The 18,873-nt window shown below is 44.2% G+C and overlaps 1 protein-coding gene across 3 annotated transcripts in view; it reads right to left on the bottom strand.

Moving 5' to 3' along the window:
* Positions 1-18,873, bottom strand: part of ELMO1 (engulfment and cell motility 1) — a 466,589-nt gene that overhangs the window by 402,195 nt on the left and 45,521 nt on the right. For all 3 annotated transcript variants that reach the window (XM_083188475.1, XM_083188477.1, XM_083188476.1), the window contains exon 2: positions 1,724-1,865. In XM_083188475.1, the coding sequence (XP_083044601.1) occupies positions 1,724-1,801 (78 nt within the window). In that variant the 5' untranslated portion in view covers positions 1,802-1,865. The remainder of the gene's footprint in view (positions 1-1,723; positions 1,866-18,873) is intronic.

The raw sequence follows: 18,873 nt of genomic DNA, 5'->3' as shown, positions 1-18,873 counted from the left end.
AACAGGGCCACAGTGAGTAGATCGGTGTGCAGTCTGCCTTCCCAGTATTCACTCAGGCCTGCCACTGTACATTGCACGTCTTTGCCACTAATGGATACAGGACTCCGCGTCTCCACCACTATTACAGATCCTCCACCACATCAGGTTTTCCTCCAGGACCTCAAACATGGGCACAACCATCTTGAATTACATCACATGATCTTTCCACAGCCAATCATGCACTTCCTATTTTTGTCAAATGACCACAGCAACCTACAGTACCACCTTGCACTGTTTAAAGGGAGTCAGAAGACCTCACAAATCACCAGTGCAATGATGCTCTCACCCTAGCTGCATCCTGTGGTAAAGCTCCTTTGGAAATCTCACAGGTTATGTCACTGACCAGGTCGCCAGTGCTGGGGGTCATCGGAGCAGCAATGAGGGACCACTAAAAGCTGTCTGTCCAAAATTATTATATTTGTGAAACTTGAAACATAAAATGCATTTGTATATTGGCAATACATGAAGTATGCTTACAGTTTGACCCTTGTTTACACCTTTAAATGTGCACAGAAACTAAAACTAGATTTGATACTACTCCCATGGACAAATGCAAGAAAATTATTATGAATATGGAATGCACTGATTTGTGTATCAGCCAAAGAAATAATTAGTACTCCGGCTGCTAGTTACACATGAACAGCCTGACATAAATGTGTAAAAGGATTCATATTACATAACAGAATAAAAACATTACTTTTGCACATTATTACATTGTGCCAAGTTATAAAGCTCTGTAAAGCATTATATAATGTATGCACACTGGAAGAGGGTACAGTCACATTCTTTTATAAAACACAAAAATATCTCATTGTTATCTTGGAGATTAATTTTGAGACTTAATCCCCGTACACACAGGGCAATGGGGGAGCCTGTGCTGAGCGACAGCACATATCGCGGTACAACCGCAATGCACATAGCGGTGTGCGCTGAGCCATCTAGCAAGAAAGACGGTGCAAGCGATGTCTTTCCCTGCGGGTGATGGCGACGCATGGGACTGTACATAGCCGTTGCCAGGGGCTATACACACGGAGAGATCAGTGCTCCATTTCTAAGCGGTCTACTCAGATTGCTTAGAAACGGGGAGAAAAATCACCCCATTTGTATTCCCCTTTATGTCTAGAATTTGCAAACTTTAATTTTTAATTACAAACTTTAAAAATTATAATAAAAATAATATAAGAGAAACATGATTGTATAACTAACAATGATTAGAGACTGAGCATATAATACTCTATAAATAAACCAAAAAACATTTTTATACTGTACGTACGATAATAATGTAATGAGTTTTCTTTAATATTTTGACTATGATAAATACAAAGTCTATCGAAGTTATAAATTGAAAAATTGTTCAGAAATAGTTTTGTTGTACAGTATGTGGTCCTTTTCCTTCTTGTTTGTGGCCATTGGTTGTATGATTCAGCCTAAATTATACCTAGTGGTTCAGGTAATAAACCTTCATGCTGGTTTAGATTACAAATAAATGGACCTTATTGTATTTAACTTGAATCCAAAAAGTAGTTAGTAGCATCTATGACCAACATTAAAGGTCTGTGGACTTGATTCAGAGATGGATGCTGGACCAAGTAGGTTGCAGCTGATGTTGTTTTGCTAGTGATGCATATTTGCAGTGTTGTGTTATTATTAATTAATATGGTGTTGTTAAAAGGCAAATACATACCTGATCTATTTCCATTAACTTTGGGAAAGCCCCAGGCCACTGAATGGCCACCTTCACTATATCCGAAGGAGGTGGCATTGTATCTTGGTTTGCGCTGAGCAGCTGCACACTATCCAGAGAACACACACCCAATCATCCACACCTGGTCAGGAAAAAGAGCACACAAGATACAAGGGAGAGAATGTAAGAACACTTGTACACTAGCTTATTATTTTACTATACAAATACAGGTAAATAGTACTAAAAATTGCTTTTAGTTCATTATACTTCACCCAAAAATACTACATGCATTAAAAGCATAGAAGCCCCAACAACAACAACAACAAAAACTTTGAAATACATTAATTTATTTTTTTTAAATCCATATTTGTGAAGCCTTGATGATGGCTTGGGGGCTTAAATCATACTGGTTACTAAAACCATGGATTTCTTAATTATTCAGTATCAACCCTCCTCTTCATGCACCTGAATTGTATTACTAAAACTAATTGAGCACCTGCCACTAATATATATATATATACACGTCAAGATTTGCAGCGTTCAGACTTCTCACATAGGACAGATGAATAACCGAGAATCACATTAATTTAACGAGATGAAGAGATGCAGGTTTCTGTCGGAATCCGGGAGGATTGCCCACCTTTCTGGGGTCCCGGGAGAGGGACCAGATTTCCGAGACCCTCCTGGCCGATCCGGGAGGGTAGGCAACCCTGATATACACTGATTTCACTTTTTTGAGACACATGCTTATTGAAGAGGGTCTGCCCCTAAAACAACTACACCTCTTTCTGAAATATGAGCCTGGCTCCTATTATACATAACTTACTTCAGAAGTAAATAGAAAAAGAATAATGAAAGCGTACCAACAGGCTCCTAAAAAGAGAGCCTTATAAAAAAAACAAGCAAAAACCCTTTTGACACAAAAGGGTTAAAATGTATTAGAAATGCATCTAGTGAAACATAAGAACACCTATTATTGTCCTGCCTACAAAGTCCTCCGCTGAAGTGTGGTGTTTCTCCCCTTTCAATTACAGAACTGAGAATGAAAAAAGGCTCTGTGAGGGAGAAAGACATTACAAATAAAGCAGTGGTTTTCAAAGTTGTAATAGAGATCTTGGGAATAACCTCGGTCTACATCACACTCATCTTCCCAGTAATGCACAGCAACCATCCAATCAACTGCAACTCACATAGCATGTTTGCTTGTTTGTCAAAAGGATTGTGGAAAGAATAGTGGGGCCTACACACGGGCGATTTGAGGGCATTTTCTGAGCGATCTCACTACATCGCTTAGAAAATGCCCCTACTCTACATCGCTCCGTGTGTAGGGGCATAGCAATAAGGATGCGCTGCCCTGCGATTAAGATCAAGCATGCTGGATAAAACGATTTAATAGCCGGTCAGTGCCAGTGTTCTCACCGGAGAACACTGGCCTTGACAGATCACTCAGAAAACATAGCTGACACATCGTTGAGCAGCGCTGTGTGCCGAGTGATCTTGAGCAGTCTACATAGCTCAGATCACACAGCAACATCTCCCTGGGGCAGAAGTGACACGTGCAGAGAGTGTTATGGACAAAATTACTAAAGCTTCTAAACATGAAAACAGGTGATATCACCCATAGCAACCAGCCAGATTCTGTCCATCATATTCTAGGATGCAATAATAACATGATAGAATGACTGATTGGTTGCTATGTGTAACATCCCAACTTTTAATTTTAAGCTTTAAAAAATGTACCCCTTAGATTTGGGTGAGGTGTATTTAAACTGAAATCTGAATTGCATTGTGAATATAAAGCTATCTAACATCTGTGAGCTAAATGCAAAAGCAGACAGTATTTACACTGCACAGGAACAATATCAATGTACAGTACTTGCTATAATTGCAAAGCAACAAGGTGTGTTCCGGACACAAAATGACTTGCTCAGATAACCAGCATAGTGCTAGCATACAAAGTTCCGCTGATAATTCAACACGGATTGATTCACACCAATACAAGATGCAAATTTATTCTGCCCTATATATATTTCATTAACATCACACACATTTTTCCCAATTTTTTTTACTTTCACACGTGTTACTTAAAAACAGAGATCGGTAACTTTGGTCTGACTGTTTTTCATGGAGATTGTTGTGTTTCTTATATAGCGCAGCATATTCGTTGCACTTTACAACTGGAAATAGTGATAAAACAAGTAAGAAACCAATATAGAGGTAGGAAGGTCCTGCTCGCAAGCTTACAAGCACAATTTGTAACACAGACGTTGCTGTCCTATAATGGAGAAGTTTCCCGATTACACGGATGTGCCCTACATTCCTTAGTGACTGGTGCTGAAGGACTTGGCACAACATTGCTAAAAAAAACCTTACCTTATAGCAGACAATAACAGCAAAGCAAAAAGAGTATGCCAAAAGCCATTGCAAGATATAATAAATGCACTGAAAAAAAGGCTTCTGTTTTCAGAGAGTAGATTAGGAAAAGGTCAGGTTAGGTTAGTGGCAGATGTTTGCTTTGTGTGCCCACATAGATTATTTTCCTGCTCATAATAGGCAATGCAAACATCTAGTACTGATGCATGTTGGATTCTGACAGTGTGCCTGTATGTCCTCATACACTGTGGTATCACTCATCCCAAACGGCTACTCAGTGCACCAGGTCTTGGGCGCTTTGGATGCCATGACCATTCTTCTCACTCAAAACGTAGTATTTACAGAAATAAAATAAATTAAACTTCTTTACTAGATTGAACTGATTAGTTTGAGGAGTGACTAGGGCCAGGGCCATCTTAATGCATGGGGTACCATGCATTAAGATGCATCTTATGTAGGGTACACACCAAAACGATTAGGGCTCAATCCCATCAATCCGGATCCAATTCCAACCGATTGTATGTAGATTGGGCCTGTTTTGCATGTTTAGATCCAATTCCGATCCGATTCCAATTCGATGCGCGTCCCCGCTATCCTTTGATCGTTTTACAGATCCTACCTGCTGCAGGTAGGATCTGTAAAAGACCCATTCAACTAGATACACTCAGATTGGATTGGGATTGGATTCAGATCGTTAGCAGATCGTGTGCTCCAACAGATTTTGCGACCATCGCAATCTGCTAACGATCTACTAACAATCAGGATTATTCTGGTGTGTACCAGGCATTAATTCCTGGGCAACTGCCCTAGGGAACCACAATTCTACAGGCCATTAAGCAGGGGTTTGTTGGTGCCTTCAGAGTTTCTGGTGAGGCTAGTAGAGATTGCTGCCTGGCTGCAGCCAAACCTTAAATGGCTATAGACATGCTAATTGCTGGAAGACTGATAGCAGGTGCAGAGGTACCACTAGAAGTTTTGATTTTTTTCACTTAGATTGGGGCCCCAGTGCATTGCTTTGCCTAGGGCCCACAATGCCTTGACTAAGGCCAGCATTCGGCAGCTGCCAACTCCTGTATCTGCCTATACTACTATACTGCCTATAGTACTGGTGGCAGTGTGGGGTGGAGGATGAACGAGAGCAACCAGAGGGTGATATGTAACTCTTGAATGCAATTTTTGATAGGTCCGTTCACTCAAACTCCCAATACTGCCCCACCTCCCAATTTCCTATATTCCAGTTGGGAGAGGGACCAGGGCTCTCTGAGAAACAAGCTGCACAGGAATTGATACATACAGCAGCTCCTTGGGGGCTGCTGTTAAATAGAAGTGCCATCAAGAAAAATATTTTCCTGGGTGGTGAAGAAGCATTAAGATAAGGGAATAATCAGAGTACTATTTGGACTGTATGGGAATTTACTTAATCCCCATTACATTAATTATATTCTGACAGAGATGAAATTCAATTCTTTAAACAAGCACAAACGGTACAAAGGTCCTGCTAATAAAGCTTACAATTTTGAGATGTGATAGGTCATTCTCAATAGCGTATTACAGCATTAGATTCATTGCTGCGGTATGCAAGACATTGCCTCCACACATACTGGGTATAATGGTTCTGCTGCATTCTCTCCCAAGTACTTACCTTAACATTTTGGTGTAGGATTGAAATATTGACCAATGCACTGCTATTTAAAACCAGAACTGGATGTACAATAATGTACTATGTAAATAAATTATATATATATGGAAAAGTGTGTGTGTGTGTGGGGGGGGGGGGGGGGACAAAATAGGACAAAACGGCACCCCACACTCAGATTAGTACCGTTTTCAGTGGTCTCCCACCACTGTTCTATGAGCTCAATATCAATAAAGCTGTTCCTCTGGCTTATTCATAGATCAAGGTGGAGTCACCTGCTTCTCTCCTCAATGATATATCCCCAACAGTAGATATAGGAGGGGAAAAAAAATAAAAAGCAAACTAGTGTAATATTGTTAACAATATTACACTAGTCTACTTTTTATGTTTTTCCGAGCCCCGTTAGGGGACGCGGAAAACGATCCCGAAGCATGGCAAGCGCAGCGAGCCCCGCGAGGGGACACTGATTACTTGACGTGTATTCTGTGTCCGCTCGCCACGTTTCGGGATCGTTTTCCACATCCGCTTGCCATGCTTTGTAAAATCAACTACACACTGACGTTGATAGTGGGGGTATGAACAGGTCGGGAGGACGCGTACCGCGTGCGCTCGCCACGCTTCGGCCTGAGCATGCAAATCGTCAGGAATTCGCGGAAATCGGGCGCCGTGATAATACACAAGTACCTAAATAAGTTCACATACATCTAAAGTAAAACATGAACAGCTTGCCAGCTATGTATACAGGGAGTCAGGTAGTCGCCTTATGCATCAGACTGGCACCGCACAGTGTAATTGCTGTATCAACCTTGTCGACTCACAAACAAGAATCACATCACTGCGGGGAGCCACACTCACGCGTTTCGTCAAACGGACTTCGTTAGTCCAATTGATGATGAAAGTGTAAGCTGATTATTTTCGAGTTCTACGTTTCAACTGCTAAAGTTAGATGTGGGTTTTTGTAAGGGGCAGATGTATCAAGCTGTGAAGAGAGATGACATGCCAACTAATCAGCTCTTTTTCAAACACAGCATGTAAAATAATAGTGAAGCTGGGTACACACAGAAATATTTAACTCCCCAATCTGTCTGGTGGGGAAAAACATTTGGTAATGTACTGTATGTGAGAAAATTACACACATTGGGGCAGATGTATCATAGCTGCGCGATAAGCGCAGCTATGATACTTCCTGCTTCGCCTCAATAGCGAGGCGAAGCAGGAAGGGACATCGACAAGATGTATTAACATCTTGTCTGCCGAAGCGGGGGAGCGTTAACTCCCCCCTCCGGCGATGTCCCTTTCTGGAGATAGCGCATCAGTTAATACTGATGCGCTATCTCCTGTCCCCCGGCCGGCCGCACTGGGCATGCGCGGGATCTCGCTGTTCACGCGAGATCCCCAGCGCAGCCCACAGCTGACAGCAGGGACAGCGCTGTCCCTGCTGTTTAGATAGGGCTTCGCCAGCCTGATGCTGGCGAAGCCAAACCCGGCTTCGTGGGGAACGGTCAGCGATGCTGACCGTTCATACATTCGGCCTGCTATCATTTTGATAGCAGCGCCGATATGGACAGGGGCGCATAGCGCCCCTGTCCATTACCGCATCCTGGCGCCGTCATACATGGGGGAGAAGCGGTATCAGTGCACATAACGTGCGCTGATACCCCTTCTCCCCCATAACGACGGATCATACATCTGCCCCATTGGGGCATATGTATTAAGCTTTAACAAGAGATAAATCCAAGGGTGATAAGGAGAGGTAAACGTTCAGTCAATCACCAGCTAACTGTCATGTTGCAGTCTGTGTTTGAAAAAAGTCAGTGATTGGCTGGACATTTATCTCTCTTTGGGGCAGATGTATCATAGCAGCGCTTATCGCGCTGCTATGATACTTCCTGCTTCGCTTCAATAGCGAGGCGAAGCAGGAAGGGACATCGACAAGATGTATTAACATCTTGTCTGCCGAAGCGGGGGAGCGCTAACTCCCCCCTCCGGCGATGTCCCTTTCTGGAGATAGCGCATCAGTTAATACTGATGCGCTATCTCCTGTCCCCCGGCCGGCCGCACTGGGCATGCGCGGGATCTCGCTGTTCACGCGAGATCCCCAGCACAGCCCACAGCTGACAGCAGGGACAGCGCTGTCCCTGCTGTTTAGATAGGGCTTCGCCAGCCTGATGCTGGCGAAGCCAACCCCGGCTTCGTGCGGAACGGTCAGCGATGCTGACCGTTCATACATTCGGCCTGCTATCATTTTGATAGCAGCGCCGATATGGACAGGGGCGCATAGCGCCCCTGTCCATTACCGCATCCTGGCGCCGTCATACATGGGGGAGAAGCGGTATCAGTGCACATAACGTGCGCTGATACCCCTTCTCCCCCATAACGACGCATCATACATCTGCCCCTTTATCACCCTCGCATTTATCTCTTGTTAAGACTTAATACATCTGCCCCACTATTAGTACCCTGACATGCAAATACCCAAAGAAAGGGTTACAGTGGCATAATTAGTTCTATACCACACACTGGGGTAGATGTATGAAGCAGTGATAAGGGAGGAGAAGTGATAAAGTGCCTGGTACTTTATCACTGGCCAATCAGCTCCTGGCTGTTAAGTTACAGACTGGGTTTAAAAAGGGACAATTAGGGGCTGATTGGCTGGTGATAAAGTACCAGGCACTGTATCACTTCTCTTCCCTTATCATGGCTTCATACATCTACCCCCATGTTCGAATAAATATTTCATTGTCACTAATCACCAAGCACAAGCCCTTCTACAGTAAGCATATACAGTACTGCAGGGGTCTTCAACCCATGGCCCGCGGGCCACGAGTGGCCCGCGGAGCTGATCTCAGTGGCCCCCTGCCCGCCAGCCCGCCATGCACAGGATTTTTTTTTTTTAAGTAAAAGAAAACGCTGCCGAGGGAGGCAGCGTAATGGAGTCCCCCCGCGTGCCGCCTACCTGATTTCCATTGGCTGCAGGCAGGGCAGAGGAGTAGATCCAGCGTGGCTGAGGGAGGAGGAGGCACGTCTGGTCACGAGCTGGGGAGTTGGGACCCGGCGAAGCTGCGGGAGGAGGAGACGCAGCTGGCGGGAGCAGGGGACCCAGTGCTGGAACTGCAGGAGGAGGAGGCACAGCTGGCGGAGGGGACCCGACGAAACTGCAGGAGGAGGCATGGATGGTGGAAGCAGGTGACCCGGCAAAGCTGCAGGATGAGGAGGTACAGCTGGCGGGAGCAGGGGACCTGGCAATGCTGCAGGCATTACTGGGGGCATTGTGTGTGAGGGGCACTGCTGGGGCATTGTGTGTGAGGGGCACTGCTGGGGCATTGTGTGTGAGGGGCACTTCTGGGGCATTGTGTGTGAGGGGCACTGCTGGGGCATTGTGTGTGAGGGGCACTGCTGGGGCATTGTGAGGGGCACTGCTGGGGCATTGTGTGTGAGGGGCACTGCTGGGGCATTGTGTGTGAGGGGCACTGCTGGGGCATTGTATGTGAGGGGCACTGCTGGGGCATTGTGTGTGAGGGGCACTGCTGGGGCATTTTGTGTGAGGGGCACTGCTGGGGCATTGTGTGTGAGGGGCACTGCTGGGGCATTAGGTGAGGGGCACTGCTGGGGCATCATATGTATAAGCAGGAGTACTGCTGGCATTATGGTCTGTGGCATAATGGGCATCAGTGTGGGGCATAATGTGCAATGGGCATAATTTTTGTGTGGATTAATGTGTAATGGGCATCACGGTGTGCGGCATAATGTGTAATGTGTATTATGGATAAACAGTGTAACAGTGTATATTGATTTAAGTAGCCTTTCATTGTTTGGGTTCGATCTGTGAGGCATACTAGGTCACTGTGTGGGCCTTCATGTTTATATGTCACTGTGCAGCCTTCAGTCAACTTAAGCGTGTGAGGACAACGACCATTCCTGCGGTAACCAATGTCTGGTCATGCAGGTTGCAAAAGAGGTGTCAGGTAATTGTTTTCCTGCTAGTTTACACTCGTTATAATTAGGCCACACCCCTTTTTTCGGAGCGCGCCTACGGCGCGTGCAATTTATTCAATATCAAATTATATATGGGGGGGGGGGCACAAATTTTACTGTTTGCACTGGAACCCAAATTGGCTGCTGATAACTATTTGGGTATGTGTGTGTGTGTGTGGGGGGGGGGGGGGGGGGTTATGTGCTGAGTATGGGCGGCTGTGCCAACTATCTATGAAGGAATGTGCTGACGTTATAGGGGAGCTGTGATTCTATGAGGCTGTCCGAAATACCGCAGTAGAGTATAGTGGCCCTCGGGCTTCACTGGATTTTTTTAGGTGGCCCACGCTGTCTTAAAGGTTGAAGACCCCTGCAGTACTGTATATCAGGTAGAGCACAGGTTCTCAAACTCGGCCCTCACGACCCCGCACAGTGCATGTTTTGCAGGTCTCCTCACAGAATCACAAGTGTGGATCTTTTAAAATGTGTCAATGGGTAATGAATGCACCTATGCACCTGCCGGGTGAACTGGAAAATGTGAATTGTGTGTGGTCTGAGAACCCCTGAGCTAGAGCAGAATGGTTTGCGGATTTGTAGACATGAAGGGCGGGATGTACTAAAGGGAAAATGCGGTAAAACGGGGGTTTTACCGCATTTTCCTATTTACCATTAGCCGTCCGCCCCGTCTCCGCTGGGCAGGGTATCGTCACCCTCTGGGCCATCTGCCGTCTGCGTGCCCCCCCTCCCGTCCTCCTTTGATCTCCTCCTCCCTCGACAGGTGTCACAGCCGGGAGGACATCCGGCTGCAGGGGGGAGGAGGAGATGCAGGGGGACACTGACAGCCCCCGGGATGTGACGGAGACCCCCGCAGACCACATCAGAGGTATCGCAGGGGTCTTAGTCACCGTAACCCGATGCTAGCCGCATATGATAGTACATATGCGGTAGCATCGCGGCGGCTGGCAGGCGAAGGGCGGCGATGTATATTAATCATCATCAATACATCCCGCCCGAAATTACAACAATCCTAAACCAACCAGTACACGTTAATCCTTTTCTCCCCCAAAGGAAATTTATATACAGAAACAACTTGAAATCTCACTCAAGTTAAAAGTCTAATTCCTGCATTTAACCCTACAGTTGTTCTATGCAGTAATTGGAGCTTGAAAAAAATAAAAAGGTACATTTTAATCAGCCAGTTACACAATGTTATTACACATGTATCAAAAATCCTGCTTATACCTGAAAGTCGATATACACTACATTTAATAACTATTTAAGGACTTGGAGCCAAGATACCTTTGTGTAAGCACTGCACAATGTAGTAGTTGGTGCAGAAACACATGTGAACCACCACAAAGTGCAAATCACTAGGACTAAACCAAATTGGTAAGGAAGAGTAGCATAAATGGGCAGAAAGCAAATTGTGTGCAAATCCCTCATTTATCAATGGAAAATGGCACATATATGGCATTAGAACAGACAAAAACACGATAAATTCTGAATTTTATGTCAGGAACAAAGCTGAAAAGTCGTACGAGTATATTGACAGTCACACAGAACGAATGGTAATAACACAGCACAGAGCAGCCATTGTATGTGCGGTAGTATTAGTCAACTGCTGCAATGCTCAGAAAGTGACTCAGACAAGAACATTTTCAGATCGAGCCTTCATGTCATGCATAGGAAATTATGCTGCATTTTCCAGAAAAACTGCTTCTCTGCAAGGTACGCTTCATGAGTATCTTGTGGAAGAGATTGAAGGGGTTAAACACACATGTATTGTAGAATGCATTGCTTATTGATATAAATATATGGCAAACGCTACATGCAGCTTACTCCATGGTGAGACCACTTCTCAGAATATTCACTTCTCTGAATAACGGTGCTGCGCCCGCATAGCTCATCCTATTGTCACTGATCACTTCCCACAGACCGATATGAGGAGCATCATGACAAGCAGACACAAAGCATTACTTAGCAACACACTAGAAGCCATTTTATGCAGGCCTGCAGTATGTGTGCTATTAGCAATGTGAACTCCATATCTCCGTATTCCATTCCTTTACCTCTAATAAGTATAGCTCACAGGACTAACATCAGACTGCAAAGCAATTTGGTGTATTTAGCTGCACTGAACTTTACATAGCAATGGTTGTTTTGTGTGTGTTCCAAGCTTTCATTTCTTCAGGAAGGCTTCTGTCCAACGATGGACTCTAGTGCATTAATAAAAAACAGAAAATGATCACTTTATACATGAGAGATGCCAGAGTACTATGGGCTCCATAGCAATCACTTTGAAAGGGCCCCACCTCTCTCTGCAGCAGTTGTTCATGTTATGCCAGATAGTAGTGCCCTATCCAGGGCCAAATTAACAATGGGCCAGATGGAGCGCAGCTCCAGGCCTCGACATAGAAATAGGTCCATCATCATGACAACATGATGATCACCAGACAACCACCATGCCACACGGTTGGGCATAAATCATACGCATTCAAATTTGCATTTCTATTTTCTACGAAATTATACAATTTTTATACTTTTTTATAATTAGGGAGACACTGGGGCATATATTGTATGGTGTCTACATAACATTAGCCTCACCTCCTCCACACTTGGACATTTTCAGCTCCATGCAAATGAGGGCATTAATCCAGCCCTAGCCCTAGCTAGTGCTATACCCCAAAGTAATGATCTAGTTAATGCATACATTCCAACGTGACCCATTACATTAGGTACAAAATGCTCTATACCTGGACTTCCCTGCCAGTGGCAGTTACAGAGGTAGGACTCCAGCACTGTCCAAAATTCAAAGAGGGGTGGTCACATCAACTGCCAGTGAGTCCAGGACAGTGATGTTTGAGGTGGCAGAAGTTGTGGCTCCCCTTTTTGAATATTGGACAGTGGTGCCGTCCCACCTCTGTAATGGTCACTGACAAGGTCCAGAAACAGAGCATTTTGTACCTAATGGAATGGATCATGTTGGAGTGTATGTTAATGGTACACGAAATAGTAGTGCCCTAGTTAATATTATACCCCATAGCAGTGCTATAATAAATGTCCCCGATCCTCCAGTGCCACACACAGCTTTTCTTATCATGTCCTGGAGGGGCATAGCTCAGCCTCATGAATTCCCCCCTCCCTTAAAAAAACTCCACTCAGACAGATCTCAATAGCACTGCGGGCAAGCGGCTGGACTCGACTGCTTAGCAAAAAATTCCCGGGAAACGGGTAGACAACTATATGTCCTGGGTCCAGAGTCACCTAAGCCTATGTGAACCATGGCAATGATGCACCGATATACATATACTGTATAAAATACATCAGACTGCAAGTACAGGCAAAAATAAAAGTTAACGATCTATATCTAAACTAAAAATGTTCACGGTGTATGTGTGTGTGTGTGTGTGTGTGTCTGTCACACAAGTAACCACACAGAGTACCTATTGCTACATTGGAATTCTTCAACAATTCTACAATTAAAAATATGGTGGAGAGCAGTGGCGCACTCAGGTGTCACCCTTCAGTAGGGTGAAACCAAACAGAGCTGTACTGACAGCCGCACCCCTGCATCCATATCATATTGCGGTCCACACATCCCTGCTGGAAAATCGCAACAGAGAAGCACTGGTGTAGACAATCTTGTTTTATATTAATAAAGTTATTTTTTCCCTCTATTTATCACTGATTTCAAATGGGACAAGGCGGCCATTTTTAAGGAGTTTTTTTCTGCAATTCTGAAGTGCGACATTTTTTGATATACAGATTAATATTTAGTTAATATTGAAAAACGGCCAGATCTCTGCCACATAAAAATTAAGGATAGCCATGCACACTTGGAGTGCCCAGGCTCAGACTAATGTCTGGTACCCCCATCACCAGGGCCAGAATTCTCCCTGCTGTTGTGCTGTTGCTCCAGTTACAGTGTCTGACAGGCAGCAGCGACGGAGCTACCAGCAGTGAAGGGGGCGGAGCTACCCTCGCAGAAGGAGATCCTCAGAAAGAGAGGTGGTGAGTATTACCTGGGGCATTATGTACACGGCAATACGGGGGGGAATTATGTATATGGCACTATGGGGAGCATTACGTATATGGCACTACGGGGGCATTATGTATATGCTCTATGGGGAAGCATTACATAAAAAGCACTACGGGGCAGTACGTAAAAGGCATAAGTGGGGGCAATAGGTATACGGCACTAAGGGTGGGCATTCTATAGTGCACTATGGGGTCATTACGTGTATGGCACTATGGGGGGCATTACCTAAATGGCACTACTGGGGGGATGTACGTAAATGGCACTACTGGGGGCATGTGTGTAATGGCACTACTGGGGGCATTATGTGCAAGCATCACTGAAATACTATAGGGGGGCAGGGCAAAAAGACAAAATTAATAGTCACACCGTATAAAATGTAATTACACTTTAAAATAAAATGCATATGCAGTGTATCAAGCTTCAAAAAGTGATAAAGTGGAGAGTGATAAACAACCAGCCAATCAGCTTTTTCGCATTTTTCAAACCTATTACTACTAAGTACTGCAAAAATACCTAGGTTCACCATAGCCCCCCCTTATCGCTGCTCCTGCCGGGCGGCGAAACCCTGCACGGCCAAATGCCATGCCGCACACAGTTGTTAATAATGAACACGATTATGTCCATTCACATGGGACAGCCACGGCCTGGCCACCCGGTTGCAGTTGGTTCCGACCACTGGAAGGGACGGCTGCCGGGCTGTGGCCATCCCCACCATTCCAAACTTCCTTGTGCAGCACGACTTCTCAGCCGTGCGGGGTTTAGCCGCCCGGCAGGAGCCGGAGCGTGTGAAATAGCCCTTACAACATTACTGAACAATGTTAATCCATATTACACACTTCAAAATCTATGTACCGCTCAGCTAGTCAGTGCTGAAAATTAGACATTTCCAGCGAAAAATACTTTAAACATGGCCTGTACAGCCGATTGGCAACTACAAACAATTGTCTAGTTGGTTCATTAGGACTTCACAAAAACCGCCCAGCCATCATATGTTTGTACATGCACTTTTACAGATGTGAACCACTGTCATTCACTAAAAATATGGCTTTAAAACATGTTTGTGATGTGTTTCTTTTACGTTTTTAAACATTTGTTTAAGGGCTCCTAAACTGCTCGGATCTCTTTTAGGATTTCAAATCATCTCAAGCATCTGTTACAAGTGGTTTTAGCTCGAGAGAGAGAGAGAGAGAGAGAGAGAGAGAGAGAGAGAGAGAGAGAGAGAGAAAGAAAGACACTATCCCTCACCATAACTACTGTACTTCCATAACAGTGAAACTTGGATCTGTGAGTCCTCAAACGCACACAAAGCTCCTGATGGCCAGCGGAGGAAGTTGACCCCGAAGCAGAGAAATCCATATGGATCCATCTTTGCAACCCCAAACTCCTTCCTATAGAAACGAGCAGGGCATCAGGAATGGACTGAAGAAATGTGTATGTGAACCAGGTTCCACACTCAGGGATAATAGATTACACTGAAATAGTTACATGGTTAATGAATGGGGACAATACTTGAGCTCTACAAAAGTACGTCTAAATTAATAGTTTGACCTATTTTTAACCCCATGTGATGAGACTGGAGCCAGAAGTAAGGTGGTCAAGGTTGTATAAGCCGGCAAGGTTGTATCACATGTGACCGCACTGCAGCACTGTGTGATCCAGCTTTAGTGTAAGAGATCAGTCCTGCACAAGTGCGCAATGGATCTCCACTGGGTCCCTGGATCCTTTATTTATTTACAGTTTCTTATATAGCGCAGCAGATTCCGTTGCGCTTTACAATAGTAGACCCTGATAAGACAAACTGGGTAACAACAGACAGACTTGGAGGTAGAAGGGCCCTGCTGCTATATATAGGGATCCTTTGCAGTAATGCAGAGGTCTGTGACCACGGTTATGGTATAGCGAATCGACTGTCTTTAGGCATTGAACGACATTGGACGACGCATGGCCAACCATGTTATGGTTGACCATGCGTCGTCAACTGGAAATGGTGACCATCAACATCAGTGTCAGAATCACACCCCAGCATACCCTGCACAGAAACAAAATAACTCCCCCCAAATCCAACTCTCTCTGCTCATGTTACATTTGCCCCACCTGCAGTGTAGCATGGTTCTGTGTATCTGCTAACAGGTCTTTATTAAGCCCATAGTTACCCTCCAAGCACTCAAGTTTGTTTCTGTAAGTACATAAATCAGCTGCAGCAGACACACGCTTCGCGGCCCTCTGCATGTGGGGGAGGTATATGCTAATTTGGGTGAGGGCAGGGCCACATTAACAGAGGCGGATGGAGCTGCAGCGCCAGGCCTCCAAATCAACAAGGCACATCATCATGGCAGCATGAAGATCACGACAGACACCATCTAGCCACATGGTTGGCCATAAATCATAAGTATTAAAATTGCATTTCTATGTTACATATTTATGCTATTTTTGTAACTTTATATATTAAGGAATACATTGAGGTGTATAGTGTGTGGGTTCTAAGGGGCAGCAGAAGTATGATGCAGTGATAAGGTGAAGTGAGCAAGAGGAGAAGGGACCCATGGCAACCAATCAGCACTGAAGTAACGTTTAGAATTTGCATACTGTACAATTATATAGAGCAGCTGATTGGTTGCTATGGGCGACTTCTTCTCCTGTATCACTGCTTCATGGCATTGGCCTTTCATAATAGGCTTGTCAACATTTCCAGGCCCATTAGGCCCTTAATACAGCCCTGGGTGAGGGAATAACTCCCAGGGGAAGATCTAGGAGTGGAGGAGGGAATGGGTAATACAGTATAAAGAAATAGGACACTGGAGGGGGTGAGGGGATAAACTAATTTAAAAAATGGTCACAGGGTAGGAGGATGTGGTGGAGGGAGGGAGCAAAAAAAAGGGCATTTATTAAAAAAAGGGGGGTGTGGATTATGGATTTTTGTATGTAGTACTAAGTGGATGTGGTGGGCTACTAATATTAGGATTTAAGACCAAAGGGGGAGGAAGTTATTTCATAATGGGGACCTATCGACTTATTTAAATATATTATTAAAATAAATGTATACTTTTATCAAATAATAATACAAATAAAACCGGGGAAAAAAATCATACAAGTGAAGTGGTTAAGGATAATGATGTCAGATATTTATTTCTATAAAAGATTTTACGCTTTAACATATATTGCATTAAATATTATTGTATATACATTTTTGACGAATTGAGAAAAGAAATATAAATAATGCAGGTAAAATCTTTACACAGTTTTTAACCTTGGCATTTGTTTCTGTCTGGTAAAGATGTAGAGATCATGACCATACAACAGTTGTTTCTTAGCAACGTTTAACTGTAAAAGATCTGTAATCACAAAAGACTACACAACTGCAGACCTTCTAATGCACTGGTAAAACTGAAGCAAGACTAGAACAGACACAGGCTTGTGTCAGTCAAGACGAACAAACGCTAGATTGACATTACAGCACTTTATCCAGCTTAATCTACGTACATAGGGGGTGAATCTATATCCTTCGGAACGGGAAAAATTCGGCACTGTCCAATGGTGGGGGGAAGTCTGCGCATGCGCAATCGCATATTTGTGCATGTACGGTTCCTGGCAAAGAATGGCTTCGCCGAGTTACACACTCGCCGTGCTATTTCTTTCCGCCTCAACCTGGCATAATGCCGAGCAGTCAAAGTCATTGGGAGGCAAGGCCAGGGCAGCGCTGGGAGATGAGATCCCAGCAGCGGCTATTACATTGCAGTGATCGGGATTTGGGTCACATCAACCCGGGTTACCCATTTCCACTGCCCCTGGACCTGGGAGCATCCTGGGTCCAACCCAGATAATTAAACCCAGAGGATTTTCCTTGGGACGCGTTTCTACTAGCAACCCATGTCTACACGCATCCCTGCACAAAATCCCAGGTTATTTTTGCTAGTGGAAAGGGGGTAGAAGCTAGCTACACATCCCAGCATGCTTTGCCACAGTTTTAGCATTCCCTAAAAGCAAAACTGTGACAGGGCAGGTTGGGACTTCTAGATTCACAGCAAATGGAAGATTACAGGTTAGATGAAGACTACTCATCGGAACACTGGAGCAGTAAAAATCTGCCCTGAAAGACATTCACATGACTGCAAAGACCCAGAAGCTGCACTGGAGTCACTGCAGCCATCACAAGCAGGTAAGTGACCGATAGACAAGCAGGGACGATTTGTCATTATTTTATCACAATTTATATAACTTGGTCAATGTTAATATTACCACTTCAATATTCTTATTTTGAAAGCATGACTTAGCGATATGTCATTACCACACCCATTGATATGGGTCTGCTTGGTCTGGTCCAAGTGAAAACCTTTATATTGGGGGTCAAGAAAATAATAAATCTAAAAAACAGATTTTGAGGTAACAAATAAAGAATAAATTGCAAGCTTGGTGGAGCAGATATTTATTTAAGGCTGTCCAGATATTTTTATGAAACTTTACTTTGTAGCTATTACAATGCACAGTATCATCAGGTTATACTAGGGCTATAGCAAGTGAGTGAGGCTATTGAAGCCATGTCATCACTGTAATTGCCAGAAGTAGCTGGAAACACACCACTGGTTACATAATCATGGAAATGAATGTTCTACATGTGTGTCTGCTTTCACTTCCATCTATTGCAGATTCTATTCTTAGTTCTAGACAAACATTGCTGGAAACTTTGATCTTTCAGACTTTTTCACCAAGAAACCAAACCAAATTCTTGCTAAAATGATTTAGCTATGCAGCAATAAAACCTCACTGATCATAAAATATATTCCAGAACGTTCAATAAAATCTTTATAGAACCAAGACTGCCACTGGCCACATACAGTATGTTCAAGCAGTGTCGAAGTAGGGTGTAGATTTACTAAAACTTCTTTTTAAAAAAGTCAGTGGTGATCATGCCCACAGCAACCAGATTCTAGCTATCATTTATCTATTCCACTAAAATAAAAATGACACACACAATCCAAATGGTTGCTATGGCCAATACTACCACATTTTAGTTTTAAAAGCTTTAGTAAATCTGCCCCTAAGAATCATTAAAATACTAGTTGAAAGCCTGTCAAAATGTACTTTCACTTTGAGTTGTGACAGTTTTTAGACCATGAAATCTCCGTCCCCACC

The sequence above is a fragment of the Crinia signifera genome, chromosome 5 (assembly GCF_055691185.1).
Source record: "Crinia signifera chromosome 5, ASM5569118v1, whole genome shotgun sequence".
NCBI lineage: Eukaryota > Metazoa > Chordata > Amphibia > Anura > Myobatrachidae > Crinia > Crinia signifera.
The sequence above is the reverse complement of the archived record's forward strand: the minus strand, read 5'-3'. Positions and strand labels throughout refer to the sequence as shown.